Source organism: Cherax quadricarinatus, chromosome 60 (genome assembly GCF_038502225.1).
Source record: "Cherax quadricarinatus isolate ZL_2023a chromosome 60, ASM3850222v1, whole genome shotgun sequence".
NCBI classification, from domain to species: domain Eukaryota; kingdom Metazoa; phylum Arthropoda; class Malacostraca; order Decapoda; family Parastacidae; genus Cherax; species Cherax quadricarinatus.
In genome coordinates, this window is record NC_091351.1 from 15,123,260 (window position 1) to 15,136,372 (window position 13,113).

The 13,113-nt window shown below is 41.8% G+C and overlaps 1 protein-coding gene across 1 annotated transcript in view; it reads right to left on the reverse strand.

Annotated features, from left to right (window-relative positions):
- LOC128694388 (uncharacterized) overlaps positions 1-13,113 on the reverse strand; it is a 102,113-nt gene that overhangs the window by 40,763 nt on the left and 48,237 nt on the right. Inside the window, exons 2-3 of the mRNA XM_070098039.1 lie at positions 7,917-8,029; positions 4,708-4,814 (exon numbers count right to left, since the gene is read on the reverse strand). Coding sequence (XP_069954140.1) covers positions 4,708-4,814; positions 7,917-8,029 — 220 coding nt within the window. The remainder of the gene's footprint in view (positions 1-4,707; positions 4,815-7,916; positions 8,030-13,113) is intronic.

Here is a 13,113-nt window from a genome sequence, read left to right on the forward strand (position 1 = left end):
TGTGTCCAGCACCTGGTGGTGCGCCCCACCTCTCCGTCTTTCTGGAGCTCCTTCTGTCTCCTCTGTGAACACTTCTTTGAATCTCTTGTTGAGTTCCTCACATACTTCACGGACATTTCTTGTTGTCTCTCCTCTTTCCTTCCTTAGCCTGATTACCTGGTCCTTGACTGTTGTTTTCCTCCTGATGTGGCTGTATAACAGCTTCGGGTCAGATTTGGCTTTCGCTGCTATGTCGTTTTCATATTGTCGTTGCGCCTCCCTTCTTATCTGTGTGTGTGTTACCCAATTAATATTTGCACTAATAACTCATTACAGTTGTGACCGGGTGTGGACGTATGAATAGCTCATTAATTTGTAATTTGTTCATGATTGTAACAATGTATAGACATGTAGATGGATCATTACCTTTGTAACTTGGTCATGATTGTGACCAGATCTACCTGGAGTTCATTACCTTTGTTACTTGTCAGCTATCAAAACTTTGGGGTCCAGTCCCTGGACCCATTATGTACCTCTGTAATCTTTTGACTACCCCCCACAGGATGGGAATGGGGTGGATAATAAACATATTAAACTAAACCTCACTCACACATATGAAAGACAGGGTAACTCGACCACCTTAGACGAAAATATCACTAAACTCACCTCACCTGTACACAGAAATTAATGAAGTCCAATCGTGGGTGAAACGATGTACCAATAAAGACTTTACTGCATTCTCTATTTACCAAAGGTAAATAGAGAATGGAAGACTGATGCAGGGTCCTCACTGGTGTGAGCCACGACTGTGACCCGACTCCGTCGGGTCACAGGGAAAAAAATACATAAAATATTGTTAGGTAAAAGGGCACATGTGCAACTAATGCAACATTTTATTGTGGCAACATTTCTCTCTCTCTCTCTCTCTCTCTCTCTCTCTCTCTCTCTCTCTCTCTCTCTCTCTCTCTCTCTCTCTCTCTCTCTCTCTCTCTCTCTCTCTCTCTCTCCCTTTTTTTTTTTTTTTTTTTTTTTTTTTTTTTTTACACAGGGTTTGACAAGGTTAAGGATCCCTAGCTTTATTGACAGCTATTTACAGGTTAAGGATTCCTAACTTTATTGGCAAGCTAAGAGCTGTTACCTACATCAGCTCATTTGAAAGCATTTTTGTTATGAGACATACAAGTAGGGAACAGGATGAAGTTGGAGCCATCTGTGGGCCAGCATTTTCATTTGATCAACTGACGTTATCTCGTTGACATCATTATGCTGTACGAATGTGTTCCATACTCGAGTCATCCTGGGTATGTATGATCTCAGATGGAGTGATGTTCTGGAGAAGGGTACAGCCAGAGTGAAGTTGCTGCTTTCTGCCCGTCTTGTGGCATAAAAGCTTGTTTCACGCTGTCCTCGAAGTGGATCCAAGTGTGGTATTTTGACAATATTGGCCTTGTACATAACAGTAAGGCCACCCACATCCCTCCTATGTTGAAGGCTCTGCTGAAATGACAGATCTATCCAGGATGGGTCCAGGCGAGAGATGAGACGTCTTGCTCTGTTCTCTACTCTGTCAAGCAGTCGCAGATGAGAGGGGGGGCAGGCAAACCAAGAAAGTGGAGCATACTCAAGGTGTGAGCGTACTTGTGCCTCGTACAGGATCTTGCAACCCCTGTCAAACCGTTGCAAACTATGCAGGGACACACTCGGCATTAACTTCAACTGCTTTTCTTTCATTAACCGGCTCTACAAACAAACATATAGTATAGGAATGGTATCTGCCATTAGTGCCGTTTTAACTAACTTGTAAATAGAACACCTAGAAGCTGAACTCTTCTCCAACATCCTATCCACCAACGTCAAATAGTTACGTTATGTTAAGGGCGACGTCCTCATAATAAATCCCACACGTTTAGATGTGCTTAATCTTGAGGGAAGGTTCAACGTAGCTAAACCGGCTATCCAGTTTACATTTCAAGAAAAGTCCGATGAGAAACTACCTCTTTTAGACGTCCTCATTCAGAGAGTAGATAATACTATAAGATTTCAAGTTTACAGGAAGCCTACAACCAACAGCGATCTCACACACTTCTATTCCAGTCAAGATACTAAGACCAATAGAAGTATCATCATCCGATTTTTCGTAAGAGCATACCGAATTTGCAGTCCAGAGTTTCTTGACGATGAGTGTGTATACACCAAACATTCACTGAGCTTCATTTTCCTTCCTTTTTCATCAAAAACTGTATGAAAAGAGCCCTTCAGATCATTAGTTCTTCACACACTAACACCACTCCTAACAAAGTTAGGTTGCAATGAACATCTCAATGGTACTCGCACAAGCTAGCACCAAAGTCGTCATCGCAACCAGCACCTCCATAAAAGACCTGACTAGAACTAATTCAAAAAACCCTGAACCAGTCAGTGTAGGGTATTTACACTATCCCCTGTGGAGGCGGTAACAGAGTATACTTTGCTGAAACAGCAAGAGGTCTCGTAGCACGTCTCACTAAGCACAATGCATGCAGAAACAATAACTTGAACAAGGCATGCGTACAACACTGGAAATCCGTCAACCACCTTATGAAATTTAATGACGCCCACCTAGTAACTAAAGAACCTAATTTCCGCAGACTTAAATGCTTTAAATAATCCTTAATCGCCCTTTTTAACAAAATTAAAAAGAATAAAGACAGCTTCATCATCTCTGAAGTATTAGCAAGAGTTCTCGAAACAATAAAACCTGCCATCACACAGTTGCTACTATTACTACTGCTAGTGCTACTATTCCTTCTAATACTATTACTACTACTAATAATATTGCTACTACTTTTACTACTTTTATTGCTACCACTACAACTACTACTTTTACTACTACTATTATTTTCTATTACTACTATTACTAATACTACTATTTTTATTGCTAATACTACAGTTACTAATACTACTACTACTATTACCACTATTTCTATTACTACTACTTCTATACTACTACTGTTACTTCTACTACAATTACTACTACTACTTATATTACTTCTGTTATTACTACTACTGTTATTACTATTATTACCAATACTACTACTACTGCTATTACTGCTATTATTATTACTACTATTGCTGTTACCAATATTACTACTATTATTACTATTATTATACCACTACTACCACCACTACTACCACCACTGCTACCACCACTACTACCACCACTACTACCACCACTACTACCACCACTACTACCACCACTGCTACCACCACTACTACCACCACTACTACCACCACTACTACCACCACTACTACCACCACTACTACCACCACTACTACCACCACTACTACCACCACTACTACCACCACTACTACCACCACTACTACCACCACTACTACCACCTCTACTACCACCACTACCAACACCACTACTACCACCACTACTACCACCACTACTACCACCACTACTACCACCACTACTACCACCACTACTACCACCACTACTACCACCACTACTACCACCTCTACTACCACCACTACTAACACCACTACTACCACCACTACTACCACCACTACTACCACCACTACTACCACCACTGCTACCACCACTACTACCACCACTACTACCACCACTGCTACCACCACTACTACCACCACTACTACCACCACTACTACCACCACTACTACCACCACTACTACCACCACTGCTACCACCACTACTACCACCACTGCTACCACCACTACTACCACCTCTACTACCACCACTACTACCACCACTACTATCACTACTACTACTACCACTGCTACCACCACTACTACCACCACTACTACAGCCACTACTACCACCACTACTACCACCACTGCTACCACCACTACTACCACCTCTACTACCACCACTACTACCACCACTATCACTACTACTACTACCACTGCTACCACCACTACTACCACCTCTACTACCACCACTACTACCACCACTACTATCACTACTACTACTACCACTGCTACCACCACTACTACCACTACTACCACTACTACCACCACTACTACTACTACCACTACTACCACCACTACTACCACCACTGCTACCACCACTACTACCACTACTACTACCACCACTACTACCACCACTACTACCACCTCTACTACCACCACTACTATCACCACTACTACCACTACTACCACCACTACTACTACCACTACTACTACCACTACTACCACTACTACTACCACCACTACTACCACCACTACTACTACCACTACTACTACCACTACTACCACTACTACTACCACCACTACTACCACCACTGCTACCACCACTACTACCACCACTACTACCACCACTACTACCACCACTACTACCACCTCTACTACCACCACTACTACCACCACTACTACCACTACTACTACCACCACTACTACCACCACTACTACTACCACTACTACTACCACTACTACCACTACTACTACCACCACTACTACCACCACTACTACCACTACTACTACCACCACTACTACCACCACTGCTACTGCAATGATAATGTTTTGCTTTTATATCTCACTCTATTACCCATATATATACCCTCTCTGTCCCTTGTGTTGTTTGTAACGGCTTAACAAAGCTCCTGGAGAGCGAAACGTTGCCACAGTAAAATATCGCATTAGTTGCACATGTTTTCTTTTACTTAACGTAGTGTGAGTAAGTCTACCAACATTATTACTCATAAAATATTGTTGGTGATGTGTGCTCACCTACAACGAGGAGGTGCGGGAGGTCCTCCGTGTCCATGGTCCAGTTCTTCAGTTGCCTCAACCCGTCATCGTGCATAATATCTGCATTAGTTATACTTTTGAACGTCCTGAAACTAATGAAACTAAATGTATTTCGGTCGCTATGGTATCCGAAAAAGTTATCCGGGTATTTCATAACCACAGTCCCTTGAGCTTCAGTGTACACTGTTAGAATACTATAGATTGTGACATAAGTTGATAATGCAGGTGAATGTTAGCGTTGAAGATTTGAGAGGAATTAGAAGAGGCATTCATAAGTCATCCTATGGAAACTAATATCCAAATGTCTTCAATAAAAATGGTAAACTAGGATATACACAGAAGAAATCTAATTCAAATCTTACATAGGTGCCAAAGAGAATAATATCCAAAAATACACAAGCACATTAAGTCTGAAGCCAATCAGATGTTGCATTATCAGGTTATCAGTGTGGAAGTGTTGAAGCCGGTCAGATAAGACACTCAGAAATTATCAAGTGAAAAGAAGTTCCAATAATTCAGTGTTTTGAACAGAGGAGAAAAGACTCACCAATTCCAGAATTTGGCTGCAATAATTTTATCCTGTCTGATGAATGCACAAGAGTTCCTCCGACTATGATGCTGTGATCGTTCTTACCTATCGTTTTTCCCTCTTTGAAGCCACTACTGTTACGATCTGTAAAATTTCGGTTCACTACGGCTCTGGGAAGCATCAATACTTTATGCACATCAGGGACATTACTGAAACTTGAGGAAGAAAACTGTGTAATACCCTTCGTCTGTTTGTTGCAGTCACTGGTTCTGATTCAACTTCTGGTCTGAGAGGTCGTTCAAAACGCCTTTGTATCAAAGCTTTGCAGAGGTGCCCTGATGATGTTACTGAGGCTATGGTTGCCTTCCAACCCTTTAATGAACTGAAGATGGAAAGTAAGCTCTTCAGCTCTCTTGAGCATTTTATTATTCAGGTCTATGGAGGAGTTACGAGTACGGTGAACCATCTCAGGAAGCAGTTGTTCTATAAATTAAGTTTACCGCTTATAAATAGCATCAGTTCTTAATGGTTGATTTATCTTATAAGAAGGATTTTGTTGTTTGAGTTTAGAATGTGTAGATGCATTGTCAGTTTACTAATGTAATTTATGCATCAAAATATCACAAGATAGCAATTATAAACCTAAGTTGATATATAACTCAAATTGATCGATGTAGATAAGTACATTTACGGGGCAATTTTAAGCAAAAGTCCTAATTTTGTAATTTATCAGAAGATAGATAAATTGTAAACATATATGTAGATTAACTTCCGTTAACTGTGTTATATCCGTAGCTCCTAGGATTTTTGTGTATCCGTGTGATGTAGCATCAACTTCCCCAGAATGGATGTAGCTGGACAATTATCTAACAGCAGATTCTTGAACCGTAAATTTTAATTTTTATTAAACAAATTGGTTTCCGTGTCACAGCTGGGAAAAGCTTCTTCCGGCTGCCTTCAGATCATGAACACTGGTGTATATTACACAGAGAAAAGTTTGCTATTCTGAGAGTTTAATTTAAAAAAAAAACTGGAAAATATAAATACTGATTGTCACGCTGTGATTTAGTAAAGTCTTATTCTATCAACTTCAAACCTTCAACATGGATAACTTGAGACAGCAACTTTTGAGTAAGTTAAGACTTAAAGTACTGGTGTACTCTGGTATATTGGTCTGTATACAGTAACTGCAGAATACCTCCTCTTTGACCTTTCAAATGTGATGTATTTTACTTAAAAAAAACTCGAACTTTTTTTTTGTACATGTGCCAGTACGTCTAAATAAATTATTGAAGTATCTGAGATATTTACTAACATTGTCGCTAATTTGTGAACGACTCTTCTCATTACCTTCACATCTTCAACGTTGATAATTATTTACTCTAGAAATTTATATTCTGTACTGCTCCATTTTTTCGTGCACTGAAGTAGAGGTGGCTGAGCTTATGGGATACTGGGATACGTTTCTGGGAACATGCAACGACCGAAGTACATTTAATTTACCTTCCTACTATAAAAGGACAAGTGAAGGGGGCTTTAACATGATTTTGCAAAGTGGCGCCTACATATTCCAATATCAAATTCTTCTAAGTTGCAACATTGTAAATAATTGGTTCAGAGAACCGACAAGTTGATAAATTAGACACTCCAGTGTTGCAGATATGTCTGATTTATCAAGATACAACATTACTGAAGTTTGAAGCAGAGCAAATGAGTCATTCACAAATTATTGCATAAAAACCAGTTTTTCAATTTCTAAAATTTCACCAATATAATTGGTAAATAGCAAAATAAGTCCATTTTTTTCTACTTATGAAACACGAGTGATGAGGATTTGAAGTCGAAAAGTAGAGCCATTCTCCAGTTCTGCATAGGACTTTTTTTTTTAATTTAAACTAAAAATTTCAGTCTTACACAGTCCAAAATTAACAGGCCTCTTCCTTTTACGAAAAAAAAAAAAACTATGGTTGAAAGTTTGAAGATAATATAATGAGTCATTCACCAATAATTGCTTAGAAACCTGTGATTTACAGGTCATGAACTCTGGTAGGTTCTATTCTGGTTTAAGGTTCATCAACTATTAGAGTTCGAAGCGATTCAGAAGGGACATACTCAACCTGTTTTACAGAAAATAATGCTGCACTATCACAAAAATATAACATCTTGGCACCTACACACATCTAAAACAATCTCAGCACTAGAGTATTATACATCATTGTTCTAAATTTAAAGCCGATCATATTGGTTCTCGAGTTCTTAGACGGAAACTAAAATCAGGAATGGTCTTTATAAAATGGAGTAGAGAGGACCTGCACAAGTCAGTACCTGCATCAACGTAGAAAATTTGAGGCCCATGGGATGAGGCGCTTTCATATTATCAACGAAAATATTGGCGAAACCAAAGAAAAAAAATCCAGTAACCATTTAAACGTAGTCCTTCGAGAAAGAACATAAAGGCACAATACCGTGATTGGAACAATACACAAACAGCCCAAACATAGAAGAGAAAAGCCTACGACGACGTTTCGGTCCGTCTTGGACCATTTACAAAGTCACAGTGACTTTGTAAATGGTCCAAGACCGACCGAAACGTCGTGATAAGCTTCTCTCTTGCGGGTTATTTAAGGTTTCCAAATGCTCCTGAGGCTTTATTCTTCACCTTAAGGAAATGCGTAGATCTGGGTGTGAGTGAGTTGTTGCTACCATGTCATTCCACTGCATGCCAACCTGGTGAACTCTGGGCTCCACCTCCAACCACCGCTCACTCACATTCTGTCAAGGGACCTATACTTATTTTATTGTACTTTTTATTTTATTTTATTTCAGTATGATACAATGTTTGCACAGATGGGTAACACTTAGTTGTGCATGTAGATGGGTGACAGTTGTACATGCAGATGGGTGACTGTTGTGCATGCAGATGGGTGACAGTTGTGCATGCAGATGGGTGACTGTTGTGCATGCAGATGGGTGACAGTTGTGCATGCAGATGGGTGACAGTTGTGCATGTAGATGGGTGACAGTTGTGCATGCAGATGGGTGACAGTTGTGCATGCAGATGGGTGACAGTTGTGCATGCAGATGGGTGACAGTTGTGCATGTAGATGGGTGACAGTTGTGCATGCAGATGGGTGACAGTTGTGCATGCAGATGGGTGACTGTTGTGCATGCAGATGGGTGACTGTTGTGCATGCAGATGGGTGACAGTTGTACATGCAGATGGGTGACTGTTGTGCATGCAGATGGGTGACTGTTGTGCATGCAGATGGGTGACTGTTGTGCATGCAGATGGGTGACTGTTGTGCATGCAGATGGGTGACTGTTGTACATGCAGATGGGTGACTGTTGTGCATGCAGATGGGTGACTGTTGTACATGCAGATGGGTGACTGTTGTGCATGCAGATGGATGACTGTTGTGCATGCAGATGGATGACTGTTGTGCATGCAGATGGATGACTGTTGTACATGCAGATGGGTGACTGTTGTGCATGCAGATGGGTGACTGTTGTACATGCAGATGGATGACTGTTGTGCATGCAGATGGGTGACTGTTGTACATGCAGATGGGTGACTGTTGTACATGCAGATGGATGACTGTTGTACATGCAGATGGATGGCTGTTGTGCATGCAGATGGGTGACTGTTGTGCATGCAGATGGGTGACATTTGTGCATGCAGATGGATGACTGTTGTACATGCAGATGGATGGCTGTTGTGCATGCAGATGGGTGACAGTTGTGCATGCAGATGGATGACTGTTGTACATGCAGATGGGTGACAGTTGTACATGCAGATGGGTGACTGTTGTACATGCAGATGGATGACTGTTGTACATTCAGATGGATGACTGTTGTGCATGCAGATGGATGACAGTTGTGCATGCAGATGGGTGACAGTTGTGCATGCAGATGGATGACAGTTGTACGTGCAGATGGGTGACAGTTGTACATGCAGATGATTGACACTTATGCATGCAGATGGATGACAGTTGTACATGCAGATGGATGACAGTTGTACATGCAGATGGATGACAGTTGTGCATGCAGATGGATGACAGTTGTGCATGCAGATGGGTGACTGTTGTGCATGCAGATGGGTGACAGTTGTGCATGCAGATGATTGACAGTTATGCATGCAGATGATTGACAGTTGTACATGCAGATGGATGACAGTTGTGCATGCAGATGGGTGACAGTTGTGCATGCAGATGGATGACAGTTGTGCATGCAGATGGGTGACAGTTGTGCATGCAGATGGATGACAGTTGTACATGCAGATGGATGACAGTTGTACATGCAGATGGATGACAGTTGTACATGCAGATGGATGACAGTTGTACATGCAGATGGGTGACAGTTGTGCATGCAGATGGATGACAGTTGTACATGCAGATGGGTGACAGTTGTGCATGCAGATGGATGACAGTTGTACATGCAGATGGATGACAGTTGTACATGCAGATGGGTGACAGTTGTGCATGCAGATGGATGACAGTTGTACATGCAGATGGGTGACAGTTGTGCATGCAGATGGATGACAGTTGTACATGCAGATGGATGACAGTTGTACATGCAGATGGGTGACAGTTGTGCATGCAGATGGATGACAGTTGTACATGCAGATGGATGACAGTTGTACATGCAGATGGATGACAGTTGTGCATGCAGAAGTTTACACAAAATGCTCTGCATTTCGGGCAAGCTTCAGCTTAACAAAAGACTGAAATGGTAATACCTAATTAACTGTATGTATATAAGGACATTAAAGGTTCAATTATTACAGTCAATTATTACTTAAAGTTGGATCATGATGACAGATATTGAATATATAAATATAGAATATATAATTTTTCACATGTTTGTGGCTGCGAGAGTTGTTTAACATGTGAAAATATTTTTTAACATTTATCATATTTAGTTGTTGTTTGGAAATAATAGGAAAAGAAGTTTTTTTTTTTCAGTAGGTTTGAAAATGCCGGTAGATGGAGAGGCTCCGGAAATTTCTGGCAAGGAGTTCCAGATTTTGGGTCCTTTTAAGCACATTGAGTTTTTACAACGATTAAGCCGGACACGCGGTATGTCGTAGAGATTTATGTGTTTACCTGGAGTTTACCTGGAGAGAGTTTCGGGGGTCACCGCCCCCGCAGCTCGGTCTGAGACCAGGCCTCGTGGTGGATCAGGGTCTGATCAACCAGGCTGTTACTGCTGGCCGCACGAAAACTGATGTACAAACCACTGCCTGGCCAGTCAGGTATTCACTTTAGGTGCCTGTCCAGTGCCTTCTTGAAGACAGCCTATTGGTAATCCCCCTTATGTATACTGGGAGGCAGTTGAACAGTCTTGCGCCCCTCACACTTATTGCGTTGTCTCTCAGTGTACTCGAGTCTTTTGCTTTCATAGGGAGTGATTTTCATGTGCAAGTTTGGTACCAATCCCTCTAGGATTTTCCAAGTGTATTATTTTGTATCTTTTTCGCCAGTGTTCCAGGGAATACAAATCAAGGGACTTCAACCGTTCCCAGTAATTTAGGTACTTTATCGTACTTATGTGTACCGTGAAAGTTCTATGTACACTCTCCTGGTCAGCAATTTCGTATGCCTTGATGCATACAGAGTACAGCAGTATTCCAGCCTAGAGTGAACAAGCTATTTGAAGAGAATCATCATGAGCTTGGCGTCCCTAGTGGGGACGTGGGAGGTGAAGAAGTTACGTGTTTGAGCTCCGTCAAATCTGCGTTTCTCTGACAGTCCCAGAGGGGACAGAGTGAGGAAAATAGGCGTGAGCAAACCATAAAGTGCATATACTCATTTAAACCTCACATAAATGAAATATCAGTGACCACTGAAGAGAAAATATAGATTATAGTGTCAAGTGTAGAGTGCCGGGCCTCAGAATAACAGCTGCTACTATATGGTGCCATTATAGGAAATGATTTGTGACTAGCAGTGACCGTAGATCAGTGAGAGGAAATAAAAAAGATCAGGGACTAGCACAAATTCCAATAGCCAAAAAAACAAAAGACTATTGTTAAACTGCAGGAAAAATAAGATAAAATTATTAGAAATAAAAGTAGAAGGGGAACGGGTGGGAACTAGGCCTAAAGCTATTTCCACACAGTGGGTCGTGTTATTGTATACTGAAGGATTGTTACTCATATTGTCATACGTAATATAGTGAGTGATGACGGTATTATGTTCAGTGATACATTAATCTTAAATTGTGGATTACAACAATCTGGCAAATTCCCAGTACATAGTGTATAATATATAGAATGTATATATGGATGAGCAGCACAAGCGATATATTGCCAGATGTCGACAGAAAAGTGGAAATAAACAACCTGACAAACATTATACTATCGCCAAAAGTAATAAAAACGCGATAAGGGATATAGCGATCTTAAATTATGGCTAATAACTAAGTGAACACAATGTAAAGGAAAAGGAATAAGCCAAATGACCTTGCACGTATGAAGGACTAACTTATTTGGTGTTGGAGAATGTGTCTCGGTCTTCAACCTCCCTAAGCTTTAGTTCCTGTGGACTTTCCCTCAGAACCACGCCTTAATTCCTGCAATATTCAGTCGATATTAGAGACCTGCCTGCACCTCAGAAATTCCTGTTTCCAAGGGGGTGTGAATCCCCTAGACTACTATGCAGAGAGTGACACTAGCTTCTAGGCTGACAAGAGATGTCGGTATGTACTGGTCATGAACTGCTGGCTGCACAAAGGCCCCACAGCTCAACTCACCCACAATTTTCCGCAGAAACTGGCCAGAATCTAGTAGAAAAAGGAAGGTCTTGTCTTACTGTATGGGCCTGACAGAGGAGGACATCTATGGTACGTCGAGGTGCCTCCACCAGATTTCCCCAAGTCTAGTATGTGAAGACACGTGGGGGCACCGCCTGCTGATCACGGACAGAAATAAGATCTGTTGTATTTTTTCTTTGTATTTCTTTATTAACACATTGGCCGATTCCCACCTCTTTACACTACAGTTATAAAACAGCAACATGAACACCCCTCCTTCAGAGTGTAGACACTGTACTTCCCATCTCCAGAACACAAGTCCGGCCTGCCAGTTTCCCTGAATCCCTTCATAAATGTTACTTTGCTCACACTCCAACAGTATATCAAGTATTAAAAACCATTTGTTTCCATTCACTCCTATCACATATGCTCATGCACGCTTCCTGGAAGTCCAAGCCCCACACACAAAACCTCCTTTACCCCATCCCTCCAACCCTTCCTAGGCTGACCCCTACCCTGCCTTCCCTCCACTACAGATTTATACACTCTCGAAGTCATTCTGTTTTGTTCCATTCTCTCTACATGTCCAAACCACCTCAACAACCCCACCTCAGCCCTCTGGATAATAGTTTTGGTAATCCCACACCTCCTAATTTCCAAACTACAAATTCTCTGTGTTATATTCAAAACACACACTTCCCTCAAGTAGTAATGAATGCAGCTGTATGGCTCATGTGGCAGAGTGGCTCATGCCAGAGGGGCTCATGCCAGAGTGGCTCATCAAAGGATGCCGCCTTTTCACACCTATGTGTGAAATTTTGCACCTATGTGATAATGACCCCTTCCGGGCCCGTGCCGCCTTTTCGCACCTTTGATAATGACCCTGACCTCACCCTCGAACACCTCACCCTCCACCACCTAATCCTCGACCCCCCCCCCCGCCCGCCCGCCCATGTGCCAGCCCACACGCCCGCCAGTGCCGACCCACGCCCGCCCACGCCCATGCTTTCTGCAGCGTCCGCTGGATCGCCCCGGCTCCCCGAATTTTTTTCCGATTTTTTTCAAATTTTTTTTGAATTTCATTTTTTTTGTGCTCCCCATCTCCT